The following is a 24,275-nucleotide window of genomic DNA, read 5'->3' as shown; positions in this document are numbered from 1 at the left end:
GGGCAGTATTACAAAGAGTAACATATGCTTGTTTGATTTGTCTGCAGTTAATACTTTCTACAGTTGCAATAAACAAATGTGCTTTTATTCAATATGTAAGAGTGCTCACATTGTTGATACCTAGTGCATCCAAGCACATAAATCTAATTTAATTATGGAACTCCTTAGAGAAAAACTTGCTTCAACCGATGCAACACTACAGAAAAATTACAAAGAAAATATCTCCAGCATTATCTACATATGCCACATGTTTATTATTTTAAAAAAGTCAAATGGAAAAAACACTCGATCTGAATTCATTCAGATTTTTTCCTCCGCTGTTGTTTCCTGTTATTTGACAATATTGTTGAGCCTCATTTTTTCCCCACAGCAATTAAGCCAAATGTCAACACAGCTAAAGGTTTACCATCAAATGACACTTCCTGTTGTTATGTCCGCTTATGTGGTCTTAAAGTGACAGTCTGGCTTATAGAACAGTTTGAGGGAGATGTAAGCCACACGCCAATCTCCGAAAAGCTCTGGTTGGAGATTGGCGTTTTCCATCCAGAACTAGAGAAACAAGTCGGAAAAAAAGACCAAGTTTGTCGCTCTATCTCTCTCTGAGGCAATGTCCATTATAAAGTGATCCTGTGGTGGGGGGCTAAATTAACCCCCGAGGCGCTGTCCCTCTCCCCAGGCGAACCCCCCTGGACGCTCCTCGGGAAGGGGGTTGTAGTTGGCATCCTCCTCTGGAGTGTCAAACAGCATCTTACTGTGGGGGAGAGAATAACAGAGACAGGTGAAGGATCTACATATACAAACCAAAACACAGTACAATATGCTTAAGATACTTTTAATAATAGATTATATGTTGCTCATCTGATAAATGGATGGTATATTTCTACTTTTATTAAAGAGCTATTGATGTGCCCTTCCTTTTCTAGAATATTATCAATCAGCATAGACAACATTTTGTCATGGCCTCTCCTAAGGACAGCATACCTTGAGAACACCTTGTCAAAACATTGCTTATAACATTGTTAATGTTGGCAATTTCCATATATTTATAACTATTGTTTACTCTGTATCAAGCTTACTGCCATTTGTGTGTGTGCCCCCTGTCTCTCCAGCAACATTACCATCTCTCCACAGACTTGTGGGGTAAACACTGCAGTTTCTATCATAAGACAAATTCATTATTGGACTGTACTAGAACCATATCAAACTTACAGAAAAAAGGGAGTCTTGAGCCATCTGCCACCACCTGGCTGGTTTGGGAACACATCCTCCAGAAAGAAGTACACATGACCCACAGCGATACCTTAGGGAAGGGAACACAGCATTGACCCGACTAGTCACCACTCCTCAATGGTCAATAAGGCAACAACATTTTGGATCTTAACGCCATTAATAACATTGATGCATTACAGAAATGGGTTATGGTGGTTAGGGCGACTGGTACCTAGTAAATCCACAATGATGGAGTTGCCCAGCAACAGAGAGAATCCCATGAGCACCCAAGGGAGAAAGGGCGCCTGAAAGTTCAGCAGGCCAAAGAAGTTCATGCGAACGTTGGGGTTGCGCCTGCTCCACACGTACACCAGCATGATGGTGAAGGCTTGGCCCAAGAACACCAGACTCACAAAGGTGCCAAATATCTATGTGCTTACTGAGAAAAAAGTGATTGGTAGATTGAATTGTGGCATACAGCATTATTTGAGTTGATTTACTCTTACTTAGGAAATGAAGGAAAGGGGATACCTAGTCAGTTGCACAACTGAATGCATTCAATCAAAATGTGTCTTCTGCATTTAACCCAACCCCTCTGAATCAGAGCGGTGCGGGGGGCTGCCTTAACTGACGTAATCGGCATAACGGCAGATTTTCCCACCTTGCCAGCTCGAGGATTCGAACCAGCGACCTTTCAATTACTGGCCCAAGGCTCTTAACCTCTAGGCTACCTGCTGCCAACTGCAGCCAACCAACTGATTGATTCTCAGTATGAGAACTAGCCTAAACACAGCTAAAAAAAGAAAGAAAACTAGGTGGCAAAGACTGTGACTGTTGCTCAAGAGCTTCTCGTAAAGGTATCAACTAAGACCATGAAAGTAACAGTTGTTACAAGGATACAGTCATCAGAAGGCCACCGAAGAGGAACATGAAGACAAAGTCAGCGGTGCGGCCCCTGAATGAGCCCTCCTCCAGCATACGACAGTATCGGTACCTGGAAGCCAATGGTTAAGGAAATCTGCCACGGGCAAAGCAAATACTTAGCCTATAATTCATTATGATTAGACAGTTGCATCAAGATTACAAATAAATGAAACATGGCTAGTCTTCTTGTTCAAGACAAGCATTTTATGAGTCGCATAGTGCTTCCAATCAAAGGGATTGAAAAATATGCAAAATATCAATTTCACAAGTACACTCAGCAAGACAAGTGCAACAGAAAAAGGATACAAAAAAATCATATTGAAAAGGAAGTTGAAGCCAATTGGACCGAAAAATAGAAAGTTGGTTATGAGTCTCCATACCTACAAGACAGAACAAAGAAATCATTCATCCTTGCATCTCACTTATTTTAAAAAAATGCTTATACACAGTAGGCCTAAGATTAAAAATTCCAAAATGTTTTTCATATCTGATAAAGTAGCTAAATGACCGATGATTGCATGTACTCACCTGATAATTCCTTAGTATCAAATCAGGGTTGAAGTATAGTTGGAAAGGTGTGATGAGTTCTAATTGCTGAGGGTGAGAGCAAAGAAAGCATCATCATTAGAATCAATAGCTCACCTGTTCTATCTGATGATACATCTTTTGTCAGAAAATGTTAAGTCAACCATGAACTATCATCAATCTTGGAATTCTTGACATTCTTTTAAACAGCAGCTAACAAACTGCAACTCTATGCTTAGCATGCTGAGGTTAACTAAGGTAAAACGTAGCCATCTTCGCCCACGGCTGGCTGTGTGAACTACAATTCCAACGCTGTGTTTTAGTGTCAATAATCATCGCTTGCCAAATGGGTTTCAAAACATATGGCCCTCATCATTCCTATCAGCGAGAAAAATATATACAATAAGTGTAACCAATGTTCCCTCTAAACTGTGACGCTGGCACGCAGTAGCCCCGAGCGCAAAATAAATATCAGCCCACGGAGAGAAGCAGGATATAGAACTTCACTCAACTTTCTAGAGTTTTCCCTGTTAGTTAACACTATCAACGTTTCCCTTTACTGTGGCAATTGTGATCGAATCAATGCAATAACCACTTTCAATGCAACATACTGAAACAAAACGAACGATGCAATAGATTTGATTGTAGGCACAATGCAAATGCATCCAACAAGTTTGTAGAGTCACAAGCTTGATGTAATAATTGTGTGCTAGGAATATGGGACCAAATACTAAACTTTTGACTACTTTAATACACAAGTGAATTTGTCCCTTTACTTTTTAGTCCACGTACAAAAAGTGCTGTAATTTCTAAACGGTTCACCCGATATGGATGCAAATACCCTCAAATTAAAGCTGAAAGTCTGCACTTTAAATCCAAAGTGCTTGAGTACAGAGCCAAAACGACAAAAAATGAGTCATTGTCCCAATACTTTTGGAGCTCATTATATATCATTTGGCATGGCAAACTGTCTAAGAGCTATTGAAGATTGAAAGCAAAACATTTATAAATACTTTTTTTTTTTGCTGTGGATTTTTGTCCATCCTTCCTTGATTCAGAATGTATCATTTTCATACAGTGGTGTCGAGTACTTAAGTAAAAATACTTTAAAGTACTACTTAAGTAGGTTTTTTGGGGGTATCTGTACTTTAGTATTTATATTTGACAACTTCTACTTCACTACATTCCTAAAGAAAGTAATGTACTTTTTATTCCATACATTTTCACTGACACCCAAAAGTACTCTTTACATTTTGAATGCTTAGCAGGACAGGAAAAAATTGTCAAATTCAAACACTTATCAAGAGAACATCCCTGGTAATCCCTACTGCCTCTGATCTGGCGGGCTCACTAAACACAAATGCTTCATTTGTAAATGATGTCCAAGTGTTGGAGTGTGCCCCTGGCTATCCGTAAATTTAAAAAAACAATTAAATGGTGCCATCTGGTTTGCTCAATATAAGGAATTTGAAATGATTTGATACTTAAGTATATTTAGCAATTATATTTACTTTTGATACTTAAGTATATTTAAAACCAAATACTTTTAGACTTTTACTCAAGTAGTATTTTACTGGGTGACTTTCACTTGAGTCATTTTCTATTAAAGGCATATTTACTTTTACTCAAGTATGACAAATGGGTACTTTTTCCACCATGGCACGCTTTGTATAAGAACTATTGAAGATCGAAAATAGTAGCCTGGAGGAGGCTTGGCCAAACATCAGACTGCTATACAGACCAGCGTACTGAAAGTCGGGTTAATAACACTACTCTGTGGCTATTTTGTCTAAACTTTCGAGCAGCAGTAGGACACACCGCACAGGCAATTGGTAGAGCAAGTTTAAATGTCATTTTATTCAACATTCTTGCTTGTAAGGAACATTTACACAAATGTCTCGGGCTGTATCTACCAATTAATTGTGAATTAGAACCTGATTAATCAGACTGGGAGGAGGAGGAGAAATCTCACTTCCTCATTAGTCCCGTGTAGCTCAGTTGGTAGAGCATGGCGTTTGCAACGCCAGGGTTGTGGGTTCGATTCCCACGGGGGGCCAGTATGAAAATGTATGCACTCACCTAACTGTAAGTCGCTCTGGATAAGAGCGTCTGCTAAATAACTAAAATATAAAATGTAAAATTAGCATGTCTTGCTAGCTAGATGTATGATGCGTTCAAAACAACTGGGAACTCGGAAAAAGACGAAGTCAAATCATGACGTCAGTGATCTTCAGGTCGGAATTATAGAAAGAGTTCCGAGTTGGAATTCTGAGTTGGATGACCGTTCAATTGATCTGTCGGAGTTCGGTTTTTTCGCGAGTTCCCAGTTATTTTGAACGCACTGAAGTCGGAAGTAGGAGATTTTCGAGTTCCGAGCTCCCAGTTGTTTTGAATGCGGCAGTAAACCGCACCAAAAACAGTAAAGTAAACGTTACGAAATGCAGCTGTGCTCACAGGTAATCATGCCATGAGAAGTTTCGCTACCAACTGCATAGCCCATTTAGCTAGCTACTGACCCATGCCTTGCACACATTTGGTCAATTCGATAAAGGTCGGTGACAGCCCAACTACAGTCAAGAACAATTATTTGGCGACACAAACACAGCAGTCTAGCACTCTAGCTAATTGATGTGCACTACCGTACTGTCTTTGGCACTTCTGTTTTGCCAAAGAGACGCGCTAGCTAAAGCAGCAAGCTACTAGCTAGCGAGTTAGCAGACTGACATCCACGGCTAAACGCCAAGCCCTGACCCTGTCTACATTGCCAACAAGAAGATGTTTCAGATGAAATTATAATATCTTACCACGGCAGCGGTGGTGAGGACGCAGGCAGTTGTGTATGCCCGAGTTACAACAGGGATCTGTAAATATTCCTGCTGAAAAGTCTGGTAAGCCATTTTGGACCAACTGAAGGCTTCCGGCACTTTCTTGACACGTCATCACAGGGTGAGAATGCCGCGTTCAAAACAACTGGGAACTCAGAAAAATACAAGGTTAAATCATGACGTCAGTGATCTTCAGGTCGGAAATTCGGAGCTCTAGAAAGTGGCCTGAGTTCCCGAGTTGGAATTCCGAGTTGGATGACCGTTCAAATCGATTTTTCCGAGTCGGAGCTCGTTTTTTTCCGAGTGCCCAGTTGTTTTGAAATCTCGGAAGTCAGAGATTTCCGAGTTGTTTTGAACGCGGCATAAAGGGGAGTTGCTGTGAGTTTTTATGATCTGTCATTGGTTTGTCAGTCCATGTTATTTTTGTGTGAGCCAATGGTGTGAGCGAACCACAAACCTGTCAATCACATAGTCGATGAGACGATGGCATTCTTTGATTGGTCCGCGTATGTCTCTACAACAAATAGGATGAAAGGGGAGTGAGGTTTTGACGTCATGGGAACGGCTTTTCTCATGTATTTTTCTTCAGTCACGAAGTTAGATACAGTATTTGAAATATATTCAGTATGTCAACAAAGTTAACATACATTGCGTTATCCCGTAACCACATCCACCTTTAATCTACATCTGATACTTATATTTTGTGTGTGTGTTTTCTTCAATATGGCAATGAATAAGGACAAATAACTGCTCATATTATATTATTTATGAAGTATTCCACTAAATGAAAGAACTTGACCAATGACAGCTGACAGTATTTACTCTTCCATCTCCTTTGCGTTTTTACATCTTCCTCAATTTGAGGTCTGGGATGTACGTCGTGTGATTTTATTTGCCATATGCCTTTTTCAACACATTTTCTCATCCTTTCTCGGTTTCCTTTCGTTATATTTCCTCACAACATCCACCAAGTGGGCTTTTTCCTCACTTTTTCCTTACTCTCTGCTGTTCTAGCTCTGAGCAGCTCTTTTACTTTGTTCTTCTCCAACATCTCTCTTTCCTCTCCCTTTTCTCCTGCTTTGCCCTGACTCTCTGGGCACTTCTAGTTTCCATACTTTTACAATGATGCATCTGAAAGAGAAAGCCCATGTAAAATAGTGATCTGCGATATTATTATTACTCCTTCTCTAGCATGAAGTCAATTTAATCTATTGAATCCTAAATAGGCCTCCTGTAGCTCAGTTGGTAGAGCATGGCCATTGCAACGCCAGGGTTGTGGGTTCGATTCCCACAGGGGGCCAGTATGAAAAATGTATGCGCTCATTAACTGTAAGTCGCTCTGAATAAGAGCGTCTGCTAAATGACTGTAATGTAAATGTAAATATGACACTTAAGTGATATTCCTCAACTTTGACTCAGGACATTCTGCATCTGGTACAGCTTTATTTCTGGCTCCTTCATTCCCTCCTCCATTTCACTCTTCTCTTTTGCCCACTTCTCTTCTTTCTCCCTTTGCATTCTCTCCATTTCCCTATTCTTTCTCTCCCACTCCCCTGTAAACTCCCACCTCTCCTTTTCCATCGCTCTCTTTTCTATCTCCCATCCCTTTCTCTTGTACATCCAGGAACAGAATCTTAATCTTCTCTCTTTCCAGAGCCTCTATCGCTCTCTCCTTCTCTCTCAGCTCAATTATCCACTCCTCTATTGCCTGCATGCTCCTCCTCATGCACCAACATGGATTAAATCAAGGTTTATCTATAAATCTTGTTGCAGCTAACTTTAAACCTAGTTTAAAATTAATCCTAGTTAAATGTAATCCTTCTAAACTAAGTTTAATTTGGACTTTATTTAAAAAATCAAATTTAAATGTTGTTTAGGGATTAAATCTAAACTGCCACTGGAGGAGGTTTAAATTAATCAAATGTCAGTGTATGTGCTGTATTTTCAGTGTGTTAAAATTTTTAGCTCCTGTGCCTTATCATGTTCATAAAACTCAACCAGCCAGCTAACTAATTTGACAAAAAAAGTGCAATTAATTGCATAATTGATCCCTGAGGTTTCGTAGGCCAGCCTTGACCTCTCTCTCTCCAGCTTCCATTGGTTGCGGTGTACCTCGTTAGAAGTCTCAGTCTCTTTTATCATTCTCAGTTGCTCTTCTATTTGCCTTTGGCTTTCTTGCTCTTGTTCCTTCCTCATCTTGTTGACTTTCTCCAACAACTCTCTCTCTCCAGCTTTCATCGGTTGTGGTCTACCTTGTTAGAAGTCTCAATCTCCTTTATCTTTCTAAACACCTCCTCCATATCTCTTTCTTGCTCTCGTCCCACCCTCATCTGGTTGTCTTTCTCGATCTCCTCACTTTCAGTAATCTCTTTCTCCACCTCATTAGCTATGTTTCCATTATCTTGTCCAGTAATTTTTTTGTCGACATTTAGAAAGTTTGCATAGAATATATATGCCACAATTGTTTGCTAGGGTGCGTTTCTATTTAACTATCTTACATTGACGAAAACAGGTGGACGTAACGACTTTTCGCATAAACCTAGTGTCGAATAAAAATGTGGTTGAAGTGTTTCCATTATCCATTTAGCCAAATTGCGAATAAATACATTGGCGACAGCCTGTGTGCCCTCCCACCTATCTGTTTCACATCTCAGGCAGCCCGCAAAGCCAGCATGGATAGAATGCAATAATTGACTAATATTTGCCATATTCTAATAATTATCATGTGCCAATGTATCGCCACGGTCTGTGCCATGGTGGAACTTGCACTCTTGTGATCTGAAATAATTGGATGGTGAAACTTGCCAGCCAACCAGAAAAGAAAGGCGAAGCAATTCAGGCATTCTTGAAAGGCAGGACAATCCTTGTCCTGCAAAGACATATTATTTTTATAGTTGAAAAAATATATTTTGCAAGACCTAAGCATTTAGAATTAATTATGGAGTGGAGCTTTATAGTTACGTGGTAACATCACCTTCAAAAATCATTTGGCAATCATCATCTATTCAAAAAAACCTGTTTCCATCATCGTTTGTCGCAATAAAGAAAGTTCGACAGAAGAAAAATCCACCCCTGTCGAACGGATCATTAGAAAATGTCTCCTATATCTGCCGTTTCCATTACATTTTTTTTGCGACGTTGTCTACTTTCATGCTACAGTGCATTCGGAAGGTATTCAGACCCCTTCCCTTTTTCCACATTTTGTTATGTTACAGCCTTATTCTAACATTGATTAAAGACAGTACAGATGGGCTTCCTTGCTTTCACTGTTAGAGAGTTCGTACCACCTCCATTAAGGTGTTTTAAATGCCAAAGAATGGCACATGTAGTGGCTCTGTACAAAGGAAAGAAAATACGTGCCAGGTGTGGAGGGGAACATGATTATGGGGGGGACACTGCAGCATTTGGTGGATGCCATGTGCAGAAAGAGGCTAGAGAGGCCCAAATATATAAAATCACTCATAATGTCTCTTATGCAGAGGCTGCAAGGCAGATTGGTGGAACTATTAGGCAGAATGATGGAGATAAGGTTACTCTAAGTAAGCATTTCACGGTAAGGTCTACGCCTGTTGTATTCGGTACATGTGACAAATAAAATTAGATTTGATTTACTCCTGGAATAAGTGGACCTACTGTAGGAAATGTTGCTTATGTTGGTCCAGACACGGATACGAGACCTGCTCAGAAATCTTGCTCTCACAAATGTGTCGTTTCAAAGGACACCTTAATAGTTAATCAGATTGACTTTACTCCTAAAAACTCTGTTGCTGCTTCAACAATGATCTTCAACTTGGCAGTTCTTCTTTCCACAAACACAGTCATGTTGATAACCTGCGTTTGTGGAAAGAAGAACTGCCAAGTTGAAGATCATTGTTGAAGCAGCGACAGAGTTTTTAGGAGTAACAGATGTTACTGTCACCATGATTGTTGAAATGTTGACTCCTAATTATACTAATGATGGAATGTCTCAGTATGATGATAATTAGAGTTATGGTTTTTGTTATCCTTCAGTGGAATGCCAGAAGCCTTATTGCTAACGGTCAGGAGTTTTAGAAATATGTAATAGATTTAGAGCTCAAACCTGATGTGATATGTGTTCAAGAAACATGGCTTAGACCACATCTTGATTTTATTATTCCTGGTCATTGTTACCTACAGTGCAGGTTGTAATATTAAGTTACACCATTTTCACAACAATTGCTGACACTACACATCCAAGTATATCTGACCAAATTATGAAAGACAAATGTTGTAATTTTGAATTCCGTAAAGTGAGTGTGGAAGAGGTGAAAAAATAATTGTTGTCTATCAACAATGACAAGCCACCGGGGTCTGACAACTTGGATGGAAAATTACTGAAGATAATAGCAAACGATACTGGCACTCCTATTTGCCATATTTTCAATTTAAGCCTACTACAGTCGTGGTCAAAAGTTTTGAGAATGACACAAATACTAATTTTCACAAAGTCTGCTGCCTCAGTTTTGATGATGGCAATTTGCATATACTCCAGAATGTCATGAAGAGTGATCAGATGAATTGCAATTAATTGCAAAGTCCCTCTTTGCCATGAAAATGAACTTAATCCCCCAAAAACATTTCCACTGCATTTCAGCCCTGCCACAAAAGGACCAGCTGCCATCATGTCAGTCAGAGTGTTGACGAGGACAAGGCTGGAGATCACTCTGTCATGCTGATTGAGTTAGAATAACAGACTAGAAGCTTTAAAAGGAGGATGGTGCTTGAAATCATTGTTCTTCCTCTGTTAACCATGGTTACCTGCAAGGAAACACGTGCCATCATCATTGCTTTGCACAAAAAGGGTTTCACAGGCAAGGATATTGCTGCTAGTATGATTGCACCTAAATCAACCATTTATCGGATCATCAAGAACTTCAAGGAGATAGGTTCAATTGTTGTGAAGAAGGCGTCAGGGCGCCCAAGAAATCCAGCAAGCGCCAGGACCGTCTCCTAAAGTTGATTCAGCTGCGGGATCGGGGCACCACCAGTGCAGAGCTTGCTCAGGAATGGCAGCAGGAAGGTGTGAGTGCATCTGCACGCACAGTGAGGCGAATACTTTTGGAGGATGGCCTGGTGTCAAGAAGGGCAGCAAAGAAGCCACTTCTCTCCAGGAAAAACATCAGGGACAGACTGATATTCTGCAAAAGGTACAGGGATTGGACTGCTGAGGACTGGGGTAAAGTCATTTTCTCTGATGAATCCCCTTTCCGATTGTTTGGGGCATCCGGAAAACACCTTGTCCGGAGAAGACAAGGTGAGCGCTACCATCAGTCCTGTGTCATGCCAAAAAAATTGCAATTGGCTCAAAACAGGGCAGCACGGCTGGCCCTTGGATGTACACAGAGAGCAAACATTAATAATATGCATGTCAATCTCTCCTGGCTCAAAGTGGAGGAGAGATTGACTTCATCACTGCTTGTGTTTGTGAGAGGTGTTGACATGTTGAAAGCACCGAGCTGTCTGTTTCAACGACTGGCACACAGCTCAGACACCCATGCATACTCCACAAGACATGCCACCAGAGGTCTCTTCACAGTCCCCAAGTCCAGAACAGACTATGGGAGGCGCACAGTACTACATAGAACCATGACTACATGGAACTCTATTCCACATAGTAGAATCAGATTTAAAAAACAGATAAAAATACACCTTATGGAACAGCGGGGACTGTGAAGCAACACAAACATAGTCACAGACACATGCATACACACACATGATAACATATGCTCTATACACACACGTACACATGGATTTTGTGTTGTAGATATGTGTTAGTGGAGTAGGGGCCTGAGGGCATACACTTATTGTGCTGTGAAATCTGTTATGAATTGTAATCTGTTATATTGTAATGTTTTTTAAATGTATAACTGCCTTAATTTTGCTGGACCCCAGGAAGAGTAGCTGCTGCCTTGGCAGCAGCTAATGGGGATCCATAATAAATACAAATACAAAAATACAACCCTTATCGTCAACTATCTGTAGCGATATTTGATGAAATATCAGGAGAATTGGGCTCTAGAGAGATATGGTGCGGCGACTTTAATGCACATAATAGTTTATGAGGAAGCACACATACAGATGCTAATGGTACTATTGTTGAAGATATGATGGAAACAAGAGCATTAGTATGTCTTAACAATGGATGTGGTACACGAGTTGATGTTATTAGAGGGGTTACATCCTGCCTGGACCTCACAATGGCTTCTAACTCTATTGCATCTATGTGTGAATGGAATGGAATGAATGATTCTACTGTTGGAAGTGATCATTTCCCGATTTCGTGTACCATGAACTTTGATGTTACTATTCCAGATAGGGTACCATTCAGAAGATGGTGCTTTCATAAAGCAGACTGGGAGAAGTTTGGTGATCAATGCTTAAATTCTGTTGGACAGTTGTCTTTAGAGAGGCTGGTTGATGTACAGTGGGGGAAAAAAGTATTTAGTCAGCCACCAATTGTGCAAGTTCTCCCACTTAAAAAGATGAGATAGGCCTGTAATTTTCATCATAGATACACGTCAACTATGACAGACAAAATGAGGAAAAAAAATCCAGAAACTCACATTGTAGGATTTTTTATGAATTTATTTGCAAATTATGGTGGAAAATAAGTATTTGGTCAATAACAAAAGTTTCTCAATACTTTGTTATATACCCTTTGTTGGCAATGACACAGGTCAAACGTTTTCTGTAAATCTTCACAAGGTTTTCACACACTGTTGCTGGTATTTTGGCCCATTCCTCCATGCAGATCTCCTCTAGAGCAGTGATGTTTTGGGGCTGTCGCTGGGCAACACGGACTTTCAACTCCCTCCAAAGATTTTCTATGGGGTTGAGATCTGGAGACTGGCTAGGCCACTCCAGGACCTTGAAATGCTTCTTACGAAGCCACTCCTTCGTTGCCCGGGCGGTGTGTTTGGGATCATTGTCATGCTGAAAGACCCAGCCACGTTTCATCTTCAATGCCCTTGCTGATGGAAGGAGGTTTTCACTCAAAATCTCACGATACATGGCCCCATTCATTCTTTCCTTTACACAGATCAGTCGTCCTGGTCCCTTTGTAGAAAAACAGCCCCAAAGCATGTTTCCACCCCCATGCTTCACAGTAGGTATGGTGTTCTTTGGATGCAACTCAGCATTCTTTGTCCTCCAAACACGACGAGTTGAGTTTTTACCAAAAAGTTATATTTTGGTTTCATCTAACCATATGACATTCTCCCAATCCTCTTCTGGATCATCCAAATGCACTCTAGCAAACTTCAGATGGGCCTGGACATGTACTGCCTTAAGCAGGGGGACACATCTGGCACTGCAGGATTTGAGTCCCTGGCGGCGTAGTGTGTTACTGATGGTAGGCTTTGTTACTTTGGTCCCAGCTCTCTGCAGGTCATTCACTAGGTCCCCCCGTGTGGTTCTGGGATTTTTGCTCACCATTCTTGTGATCATTTTGACCCCACGGGGTGAGATCTTGCGTGGAGCCCCAGATCGAGGGAGATTATCAGTGGTCTTGTATGTCTTCCATTTCCTAATAATTGCTCCCACAGTTGATTTCTTCAAACCAAGCTGCTTACCTATTGCAGATTCAGTCTTCCCAGCCTGGTGCAGGTCTACAATTTTGTTTCTGGTGTCCTTTGACAGCTCTTTGGTCTTGGCCATAGTGGAGTTTGGAGTGTGACTGTTTGAGGTTGTGGACAGGTGTCTTTTATACTGATAACAAGTTCAAACAGGTGCCATTAATACAGGTAACGAGTGGAGGACAGAGGAGCCTCTTAAAGAAGAAGTTACAGGTCTGTGAGAGCCAGAAATCTTGCTTGTTTGTAGGTGACCAAATACTTATTTTCCACCATAATTTGCAAATAAATTCATTAAAAATCCTACAATGTGATTTTCTGGATTTTTTTTTCTCAATTTGTCTGTCATAGTTGACGTGTACCTATGATGAAAATTACAGGCCTCTCTCGTCTTTTTAAGTGGGAGAACTTGCACAATTGGTGGCTGACTAAATACTTTTTTCCCCCACTGTAGCTTTAAGGATATGTATTGGTGCATTTAAATCAATGTCTGCATGTGCCTTACTAGTAGAGGCAGGTGAGATGCCTTTGGATATACGGCGTAAAAAATTGTCATTAGCTTATTGGGTTAGGTTGAAAAGCTGTGAGGTTGAGCATCCCACTGCTACTGTTCTAGATGACTGTTGGGAATATACTAGTAGACAAGGTAGTGGTTTTGGTTGGACAGTTAGCAAGCTTGCTGATGAGAGTGGTTTGAGGGAGTTGGAGGTTGGCCCTTCTGTGGTGTTACTCCCAGATCCTGTTATTGATCTAACCTTGGTAGAGAAAAGGAAAGATTGGTCAGAAGTCAGTGATATAGAGAAACTGGTTGACAATTACATTGCTAGAATTTGTTATGCTTTTTTACCGCTTTTCACAGATTGATCCAAGGACCCAGATAGTGGGTGCACAGGAGCAGGCGTTTACGTTCCGGAATTTGATGTGCAGATATGTAGAAGACTAACAGATTAACTTTCAGTATACTCAGTTGAACTGTTGGCGATAATAGTTGACCTCCAGTGGGTGGAGGACATACAACCTGTTAGAATTATAGTATGCTCAGATTCTCTGTCTGTATTGAATAGTTTATAATCTGGTAAATCTAATAGGAGTGACCTACTATTGGAGGTATTAATGTTATTATGGAGAATTTAGAGAATGGGTGTATTAGTGAGATTCTACTGGGTCCCAGCACATTCGGGTGTGGAAGGGAATGAAATTGTAGACAAGTTAGCCAAAAGAGCTTTGAAACTAGATATAATTGATATTAATGTTCCACTGGGTGAGGTGAGGCCAAATGTAAGATCAGAGCCTTTTTGCTAGATGTGTGGCAGAAGAGATGGGACTCTGAGCCCATGGGCCGGCATTTATATGCCCTTCAAAGAAAGGTCGGTGGACCAAGGTTCAAAGGTCAGATTAGGAAGGAAGAGGTGGTGTTTGCGCTTAGGACATTGAACTCGTCATTACATCTGGTTGGCAAGCATGTGAATGGTTTGTGTCTGGAGTGTATGGTCGATGAAACAGTGGAGCATGTGTTATATTGTTGTAAGTATGTTGAAGAGAGGGAAAGATTGAAGTGTAGGGTCATTGAGGTTGGACAGGGTTGCGGGGGGTTGGAAGGGATTTTGGGGATGGGGGAGGGTCTATTAGAAGTTAGTAGGCCTCTTTTTTATTTTCTCAGAAGTACCGAGTTAGGTAGTGTCACGGTTTCGGCCGAGGCTGCTCCTCCTCCTGGTTCGGGCAGGCTTCGGCGGTCGTCGTCCCCGGAGTACTAGCTGCCACCGATCTATGTTTCATGTTCGTTTGGTTTTGTCTTGATGTTGTACACCTGTGTCTTGTTAGTCCTCGTTAGTGTCCTATTTAGTTCTCGTTGTGTGTGTTTGTCTTTGTGTGTGATTGCTCTTCTGTTTTGTGTTGGAGCTATGTACTTCCCTCCAGTGTTTTGGAGAGGTTTTTCGCTCATGTTAGTGCGCCGTTTGTTTGACGCCTGTGTGCGCCGTTATTTCGCCTTCGGGCTTATTGTGCTTATTTTCTACGTGAATATTGCACTAAAGTCTTTTGGACTGAGCTTCTGCGTCCTGCGCTTGATTCATGCACCACACCCACCTTCAGCACCCCTTGACAGAATCACACACCAAAATGGAATCAGCAGGATCTGCAGTTACGCCTGAGTCGCTTGAGGAGCATGTTCGCGGCCAAGATGACCAGATACGACAACTGGGGACCGCTCTACAGGACGTCATCAACACCCTGCACCGATGGGAGGCCAGCGGGGTACCCACACCTCCACCTACCCTGCCAACCCCATCGGCCGGTCCACCAGTCCCAGGTCCGGAACCCAGGGGGATTCGGCTCTCGCTCCCGAGGGCGTATGACGGAACAGCTGCCGGGTGTCAGGGGTTCCTCTTGCAGGTGGAGCTCTACCTGGCCACTGTACACCCGGTGCCCTCGGGACACGAGAGCGTTTCCGCCCTCATCTCCTGTCTCACGGGCAAGGCGTTGGAGTGGGCTAACGCCGAGTGGAGGAAGATGGACGCCAACACCATCTCCTACGCCGAGTTCTCCCGCCGCTTCAAGGCCGTGTTCGACCATCCACCTGAGGGCAAAGCGGCGGGGGAGCGTCTAGTCCACCTGAGACAGGGGAGGAGGAGCGCACAGGCGTTTGCTCTAGAGTTCCGGACTCTAGCGGCGGACGCAGGGTGGAATGAACGGGCCCTCATCGACCATTTTCGATGTAGTCTACGGGAGGACGTTCAACGTGAGTTGGCCTGCAGGGATACCCATCTCACCTTCGACCAGTTGGTCGATATGTCCATCCGTCTGGACACCCTGCTGGCCACCCGTGGACGTCCCGAGGGGGGTCCGTCCATTCCGCCCTCCGGCACCTCCGAGCCGAGTCCTATGGAGCTCGGGGGTGCCGAGAAAGGAGGAGGAGGAGCCCGAGGGGGCCTGTCTCCTGCACCAAGTGCGGTCGTGGAGGGCACACTGCGGCCAGGTGCTGGGGAGGGTTCTCCGGGGGAGAAGACAACAGGCCACGCACTGGGGGGGCCTCCCAGGTGAGTAGACGTCCCACTTACCCAGAGCTTTCTGTTGCGCACTTTTGTATACCTGTGTGGTTTCCACAGGTTGCACCTCATTCCCAGCATAAGGCACTAGTAGATTCAGGCGCAGCTGGGAATTTTGTTGATCGGAAGTTTTGTTTAGATTTAGGGATCCCTCTCCTACCTGTTGACAAACCTTTTCCCGTTCATGCCTTAGATAGCCGCCCGTTGGGGTTGATTAGGGAGATCACAGCACCACTTAGGATGTGTGCGCAGGGGGGTCATGAAGAGACTATACAGCTGTATCTGATCGACTCTCCTGCGTACCCAGTGGTGCTGGGAATTCCCTGGTTAAGCACCCATAACCCTGCTATTTCGTGGCAACAGAGGGCTCTCGATGGGTGGTCTGCTCAGTGCGAGGGGCGATGTCTGGGTGTTTCCGTGGGGGCGACTTCGGTGGAGAGTCCAAACCAAGTGCCCGCACTGCACCTTCCGCCTGAATATGGGGATTTAGCTCTCGTGTTTAGTAAAACTAGGGCGACGCAGTTGCCTCCTCATTGACAGGGGGATTGTGCGATTGATCTCCAGGCAGGAGCAGCGCTCCCACGGAGCCACGTGTATCCTTTGTCTCAAGAGGAGAGAAAAGCTATGGAGACTTACATAGCCAAATCTTTGAGACAGGGATACATTCGGCCCTCCACTTCTCCCGCCTCCTCGAGTTTCTTTTTTGTGAAGAAGAAAGATGGAGGGTTGCGCCCGTGCATTGATTACCGTGGTCTCAATCAGATTACTGTGAAATACAGTTATCCACTCCCTCTGATTGCGACCATGACAGAGTCATTGCATGGAGCGCGGTTTTTCACAAAATTGGATCTCAGGAGCGCGTATAACTTGGTGCGCATTAGGGAGGGCGACGAATGGAAGACAGCGTTTAGTACCACGTCAGGTCATTTCGAATATCTCGTCATGCCATATGGGTTGATGAATGCTCCATCAGTCTTCCAATCCTTCGTAGATGACATTTTCCGGGATATGCAGGGACAAGGGGTGGTCGTGTACATTGATGACATTCTGGTGTACTCGTCTACCCGAGCCGAGCATATAACCCTGGTGCGTCGTGTATTGAGGAGGCTGTTGGAGCACGACCTATATGTCAAGGCAGAGAAATGTCTGTTCTTCCAGGAGTCGGTCTCCTTTTTGGGTTATCGGTTGTCCGCGTCAGGGGTGAGAATGGAGGTGGATCGTGTGTCCGCTGTGCGTAATTGGACAACTCCAACCACTGTAAAAGAGGTGCAGCAGTTCTTGGGCTTTGCGAATTACTACCGGAGGTTTATCCGGGGTTTTGGACAGGTGGCAGCTCCCATCACGTCCCTTCTGAAAGGGGGTCCGGTGCGTCTGCAGTGGTCAGCTGATGCGGACAGGGCCTTTAGGAGACTGAAGGACCTGTTTACGTCGGCTCCGGTGCTGGCGCATCCGGATCCCGCATTACCCTTTCAGGTTGAGGTAGACGCGTCTGAGGCTGGTATAGGGGCCGTTCTCTCTCAACGGTCCGGCACGCCACCTAAACTCCGCCCCTGTGCTTTTTACTAAAAAAAGCTCAGCCCGGCAGAGCGTAACTATGACGTTGGGGACAGGGAGCTGTTAGCTGTAGTTCAAGCCCTTAAGGTGTGGAGCCATTGGCTTGAGGGGGCTCAACACCCTTTCCTCATTTTGACTGACCATCGGAACCTGGAGTACATCCGGGCAGCGAGGAGACTGAACCCTCGCCAGGCTCGATGGAGTATGTTTCTCACCAGGTTCGTATTTAAAATCACGTACATCCCTGGGTCCCAGAATGGTAAGGCAGATGCGCTGTCCCGGCGGTATGACACGGAGGAGAGGTCCGTTGAGCCTACTCCCATACTACCGGAGTCTTGCCTTGTTGCACCGGTGGTGTGGGAGGTCGATGCCGAAATCGAGCGAGCGTTGCGTACCGACCCCAGCCCTCCACAGTGTCCTGAGGGTCGGAAGTACGTTCCGCTCGAGATTCGGGATCGACTCATTTACTGGGCTCACACGTCACCCTCCTCTGGACATCCGGGTATTGGCCGGACAGTGCATTGCCTTAGCACTAAATACTGGTGGCCCACTTTGGCTAGGGATGTGAGGGTTTATGTCTCCTCCTGCTCGGTGTGCGCCCAGTGTAAGGCGCCCTGACATCTGCCCAGGGGTAAGTTACAACCCCTGCCCGTTCCACAACGACCATGGTCCCACCTCTCGGTGGATTTTGTGACAGACCTTCCCCTCTCTCAGGGGAATACCACCATCCTGGTCGTTGTGGACCGGTTCTCTAAGGCCTGTCGTCTTCTCCCTATGTCGGGTCTTCCTACTGCCCTACAGACCGCTGAGGCCCTATTTACCCACGTCTTCCGGCATTACGGGGTACCCGAGGATATAGTGTCTGATCGAGGCCCCCAGTTTACCTCCCGTGTTTGGAGAGCGTTCATGGAGCGTTTGGGGGTCTCGGTTAGCCTTACCTCAGGGTACCACCCGGAGAGTAACGGGCAGGTAGAACGTGTCAACCAGGATGTGGGTAGGTTTCTGAGGTCGTATTGCCAGGGCCGGCCGGAGGAGTGGGCACGGTACATTCCCTGGGCCGAGATGGCCCAGAACTCTCTCCGCCACTCCTCTACCAACCTAACCCACTTCCAATGTGTGTTAGGTTACCAGCCGGTTCTGGCACCTTGGCAGCAGAGCCAGATCGAGGCCCCTGCGGTGGATGATTGGATGAGGCGCTCGGAAGAGACGTGGAACGCTGCCCACGTCCACCTGCAGCGGGCCGTCCTTCATCACAAGGCGAGCGCCGATCTCCACCGCAGTGAGGGGCCGGTGTACGCACCCGGAGATCGAGTCTGGCTCTCTACCAGAAACCTACCCCTCCGCCTGCCCTGCCGGAAGCTGGGTCGGCGGTTTGTGGGGCCCCTTTAAAGTCCTGAGAAGATTGAACGAGGTGTGTTATAGGTTACATCTACCTGTTGAGTATAAGAATATTAACCCCTCGTTCCATGTGTCTCTTCTCAGGCCGGTGGTAGCTGGTCCACTCCAGGACAATGAGATAGGGGAGACTCCTCCGCCCCCACTGGACATCGAGGGGGCTCCGGCGTACACCGTTCGGTCCATCTTGGACTCAAGAAGCCGGATGGGGGGTCTCCAGTATCTCGTGGAGTGGGAGGGGTACGGCCCGGAGGAGCGGTGCTGGGTGTCGCGGAGGGACATCCTAGACCCATCTCTCCTGTCGGAGTTCCACCGGGACCATCCCGCGCGCCCTGCTCCGCGTCCTCCTGGTCGTCCCCGAGGCCGGGGTCAAGGGGGGGGGGTACTGTCATGGTTTCGGCCGAGGCTGCTCCTCCTCCTGGTTCGGGCAGGCTTCGGCGGTCGTCGTCCCCGGAGTACTAGCTGCCACCGATCTATATTTCATGTTCGTTTGGTTTTGTCTTGATGTTGTACACCTGTGTCTTGTTAGTCCTCGTTAGTGTCCTATTTAGTTCTCGTTGTGTGTGTTTGTCTTTGTGTGTGATTGCTCTTCTGTTTTGTGTTGGAGCTACGTACTTCCCTCCAGTGTTTTGGAGAGGTTTTTCGCACATGTTAGTGCGCCGTTTGTTTGACGCCTGTGTGCACCGTTATTTCGCCTTCGGGCTTATTGTGCTTATTTTCTACGTGAATATTGCACTAAAGTCTTTTGGACTGAGCTTCTGCGTCCTGCGCTTGATTCATGCACCACACCCACCTTCAGCACCCCTTGACAGGTAGGAGGATTTAGAAATGTTGTAAACCGTAATTGACCACATACTCCAGCACAGTAGGTGGCGGCATGCACCTTTTTAACGTTGGTTTGCGGACCGCCATTATATCATAGAAGAAGTCCATGTCAGAGCAAAAACCAAGCCAGGAGGTCTAAGGAATTGTCCATAGAGCTCCGAGACAGGATTGTGTTGAGGCACACATCTGGTGAGGGGTACCAAAAAATGTCTGCAGCATTGAAGGTCCCCAAGAACACAGTGGCCTCCATCATTCTTAAATGGAAGAACCACCAAGACTCTTCCCGGCCAAACTGAGCAATGGTCACTCTGACAGAGCTCCAGAGTTCCTCTGTGGAGATGGGAGAACCTTCCAGAAGGACAACCATCTCTGAAGCACTCCACCAATCAGGCCTTTATGGTAGAGTGGCCAGACGGAAGCCACTCCTCAGTAAAAGGCACATGAAATCCCGCTTGGAATTTGCCAAAAGGCACCTAAAGGACTCTCAGACCATGAGAAACAAGATTCTCTGGTCTGATGAAACCAAGATTGAACTCTTTGGCCTGAATGCCAAGCGTCACGTCTGGAGGAAACCTGGCACCATCCCTGAAGCATGGTGGTGGCAGCATCATGCTGTGGGGATGTTTTTCGGTGGCAGGGACTGGGAGACTAGTCAGGATTGAGGGAAAGATGAATGGAGCAAACCATCAAACCTGACAGTGCTTGAGAGGATCTGCAGAGAAGAATGGGAGAAACTCCCCAAATACAGGTGTGCCAAGCTTGTAGCGTCATACCCAAGAAGCTGTAATCACTGCCAAAGGCGCTTCAACAAAGTAGTGATAAAGGGTCTGAATACTTGATGATATTTCAGTTTTTTATTTTTAATAAATTTGCAAACCTGTTTTTGCTTTGTTATTATGGTGTATTTTGTTCAGATTGATGAGGGATTAATTTTATATTTTTTTACATCCATTTTAGAATAAGGATGTAATGTAACAAAATGTGGAAAACGTCAAAATGCACTGTAATAAGCATTTTCGAATCTGAGAGTAAATCTAGGCAAATATATTGATAAAAGTCACCTTGTCCTAGAGATTTACACGGTTATCAAAACGTCACGCCAGTGTAAGCCTACACAACACATAGCCCTATGGGAAAAATGAATGGTGGAAAAACTATTGGAACCATTTCCCTATTTGACTTCTAGGTTTTATGGGTATTATGACTCATACTGTGGTACTACACTGAACAAAAATATAAATGCAACATGTACATTGTCCCATGTTTCATGAGCTGAAATTAAAGATACCAGAAATGTTCCATACGCACAAAAAGCTTATTTCTCTCAAATTTTGTGCACAAATTTGTTTACATCCCTGTTAGTGAGCATTTCTCCTTTGCCAAGATAATCCATCCACCTAACAGGTGTGGCATATCATTACACAGGTGCACCTTGTGCTGGGGACAATAAAAGGCCACTCTAAAACGTGCAGTTTGTCACAAAACACAATGCCACAGATGTCTCAAGTTTTGAGGGAGCGTGCAATTGGCATGCTGACTGCAGGAATGTCCACGAGAGCTGTTGGTAGAGAATTGAATGTTCATTTCTCTACCATAAGCCGCCTCCAACATCGTTTTAGAGAATTTGGCAGTACGTCCAACCGGCCTCACAACCGCAGACCATCGCATGTTGCGTTTATATTTTTGTTCAGTATATATTGTCCCCTCTCTGCATTGATATGTGGAGAAATGTATTCATTATTTTTTATTCTGTGTGAATCTTTTTTCTTTCATTGTCTTACAACAGTCTGACCGTGCCAGATTTCAAACTTCAGTTACCCTCAGGCTACCTTGTATAATCTAGTTAATACTAGTGAGTAGGCCTACTTTTCTACTGATACAGAAACACTTTTAGCTACATATTATTTTCTAACTCAACTGTTGGCCGGATTCAGTCTGACCTCTCCTCCATGGTTTTCGTCCAATTTTGAAGAGTTAAAAAAGTACAGGCTAATGGTTCTTTCTTTGGTTCTATAGTTCTAGCCTTATTGTTGCGTCATAATGACATGGAGATTTTAGAATGATACAAAATTATTAGTGAAGTTGTGTCTAGACAAGAGCCATACCTAGCCTTCTATTTTGTCATTCTAGCTGCCCAATATGCGGTCTCAATTCTCAGTTGTAAATCTTACATAGGCAGCCAAAGAAATGTGGTCTATTTCAAATAGTTTCAGAATAAACCATTATTTTGTAATTGAATGCCTTTTAATTGTTGTGTGTGAAAATGTTAATATGGTTCGTCATTGGGCTTCTTGGGTCTCCACAATGGTACTTGTGGTCCACAAAGCCCGTCTCTGCCTGGTTCTAGGTTCAACCCTGAGTTTCAACCACTGTATTTATTTATTTATTTATTTTATTTTACCTTTATTTAACTAGGCAAGTCAGTTAAGAACAAGTTATTATTTACAATGACGGCCTACACCGGCCAAACCCGGACGACGCTGGGCCAATTGTGCGCCGCCCTATGGGACTCAATCACGGCCGGTTGTGATACAGCCTGGAATCGAACCAGGTGGTCTGTAGTGACGCCTCAAGCACTGAGATGCAGTGACTTAGACCGCTGCGCCACTCGGGAGCCCCTATGTATGTTTGTGCTCTGCCAGAATAGTAGGCGGCGATACTGTGCATACAACATGACTTCCGTAGCCGGGAGGATTGATCCAGGTTGGATGTGACAGCAGAGGTTTTGGTTTACGTTCATGAAGAGGGTTCTGTACGTTCGTCGTGGCGAAGCGAGAACTTTTCGGACGGGATAGCCAAGAACAAAATAAGAAAATTGAGAGAAAGGCAGTGATGCCAGAGTCCCCTGGTGAGAACCAGGAGTACGGTGGAAGTAACTTTATACAAAGATTCAGTTGGAGAGCCTCGTAAATGGCGTCCCTTGAGAAAGCAAGAACAAGATGTTTGTCAGGAGAAGTGCAGTATTATCATAAGAAGACGTATACTTGGAATACGGAGGAGGAATGGAGGGAAAAAGAGAGGCAGAGGAGGTCTAAGAGAGAGAGGGAGGAAGATTGTGAGCTTGAGTCGGTTCAAAATGTCAGAAAAAAGGGAGAAGGTTTGTTAAAGAAGAATGGTAGAAAAAGTAAGCAGAGTGAGCTGAAGACAGGAGGAGAAATGGAAGTGAATGAGGGTGAAGTACTCTGAGCCCGAGGCTTGCTCCGAGGGTCAGGATAAAGATGAGTCTGTGACAGTAGGAGTGAAGTTTGTGGAAAAAGTGGACCATTGTCTTTTGGCTGATCCATTTCTGGTTTCTGGGTGGGTGAAAAAAGAGTTGGGTATAGTGGAATCGGTGAGGGTAACCAGAAGTAGTCTAGTGATAATTGTTTGTATTTCTGTTGGGCAGAGGGAGAAGGCACTTGGAGTTAAACAAATGGAGGAAAGAATTGTGAATTGTTTTGCTCTCAAGAAAAGGGCGCCATTGAGAGGAGTGATTACTGGGGTAGCAGTAAATGTAAAAGTTGACCAACTGAAGGGGAAGATTCCCAGTGTTTGTGATGCTCGACGTTTGGTGAGACGTAAACAGGGTGGCGAGAGTGGGGAAACAGAAGAGTCATTGTCTGTTCTTTTGAGTTTTGAAGTTGAGTCTTTGCCTGACAAAGTGATGTTAGGATATATGTTATCCTGTACGAGCTTATGTGCCGAATACATTACGATGTTACAGGTGTCAAACTTATGGGCATGTGGCAGCAGTGTGTAGGAGGGAGGTTCCAAGGTGTGAGAAGTGTGCAGAAGGGCATGAGACAAAGGAATGTGTAGCATTGGGGAAAGTAGTGGTTTGTGATTATGTACCTGGCGCCGACGAGGTTATATAATAGCTCAGAAAGTGTTTTGTATCATTACATACAGCCGGGAAAAACTATTGGATATCAGAGCGGCGGTAACTCACCAGCATTACAACCAGGAATACGACTTTCCCGAAGCAGATCCTTTGTTTGCTCTCCCCAGGGCAATTGATTCCAGCGGCTGACCCAACACATCGCCGGCAGGCACTCGGAGCGGCCTGCTGGTTCAACTTAGGAGGCGCGCACACCACCCACTGCTTCCAAGTATACTACTCGCTAACGTTCAGTCTCTGGTTAACAAGCTCGATGAGCTCTGGGCAAGGATTTATTTACAGAGAGACATTTTACGTTTACATTTTACATTTGAGTCATTTAGCAGATGCTCTTATCCAGAGTGACTAACAGTTAGTGAGTCAAGGCCTGTAACATACTTTGTTTCATGGAAACATGGCTCTCTGGGGATATTCTGTCGAAATCGGTCCAGCCAGATGGGTTCTCAGTTCATCGCACAGACAGGAATAAATATCTCTCCGGGAGGCAGAAGTGCGGAGGTGTGTG

The 24,275-nt window shown here is 44.5% G+C and overlaps 1 protein-coding gene across 1 annotated transcript; it reads right to left on the bottom strand.

Annotated features, from left to right (window-relative positions):
* Positions 1-230: 230 nt before the first annotated feature.
* Positions 231-5,609, bottom strand: LOC121550434 (derlin-2). Its single transcript, XM_041862690.2, has 7 exons — positions 5,463-5,609; positions 2,662-2,727; positions 2,440-2,513; positions 2,110-2,203; positions 1,442-1,637; positions 1,210-1,300; positions 231-751 (listed from the first exon to the last, which is right to left on the bottom strand). Exons 1-7 carry the CDS (start codon positions 5,553-5,555, stop codon positions 646-648), a joined length of 720 nt encoding a protein of 239 aa, XP_041718624.1. The 5' UTR covers positions 5,556-5,609; the 3' UTR covers positions 231-645.
* Positions 5,610-24,275: the final 18,666 nt, after the last annotated feature.

Source organism: Coregonus clupeaformis, chromosome 35 (assembly GCF_020615455.1).
Source record: "Coregonus clupeaformis isolate EN_2021a chromosome 35, ASM2061545v1, whole genome shotgun sequence".
Lineage (NCBI taxonomy): Eukaryota > Metazoa > Chordata > Actinopteri > Salmoniformes > Salmonidae > Coregonus > Coregonus clupeaformis.
The sequence above is the reverse complement of the archived record's forward strand: the minus strand, read 5'-3'. Positions and strand labels throughout refer to the sequence as shown.

Coding starts and splice junctions, on each gene's coding strand:
- LOC121550434 (XM_041862690.2), bottom strand. CDS start 5,555: ATGGCTTACCAGACTTTTCAGCAGGAATATTTACAGATCCCTGTTGTA. Junction 2,514..2,661: donor TGATACTAAGGAATTATCAG/GTGAGTACATGC, acceptor TCTGTCTTGTAG/GTATGGAGACTCATAACCAA. Junction 1,638..2,109: donor TCGGTGGCCTTCTGATGACT/GTATCCTTGTAA, acceptor GTAAGCACATAG/ATATTTGGCACCTTTGTGAG.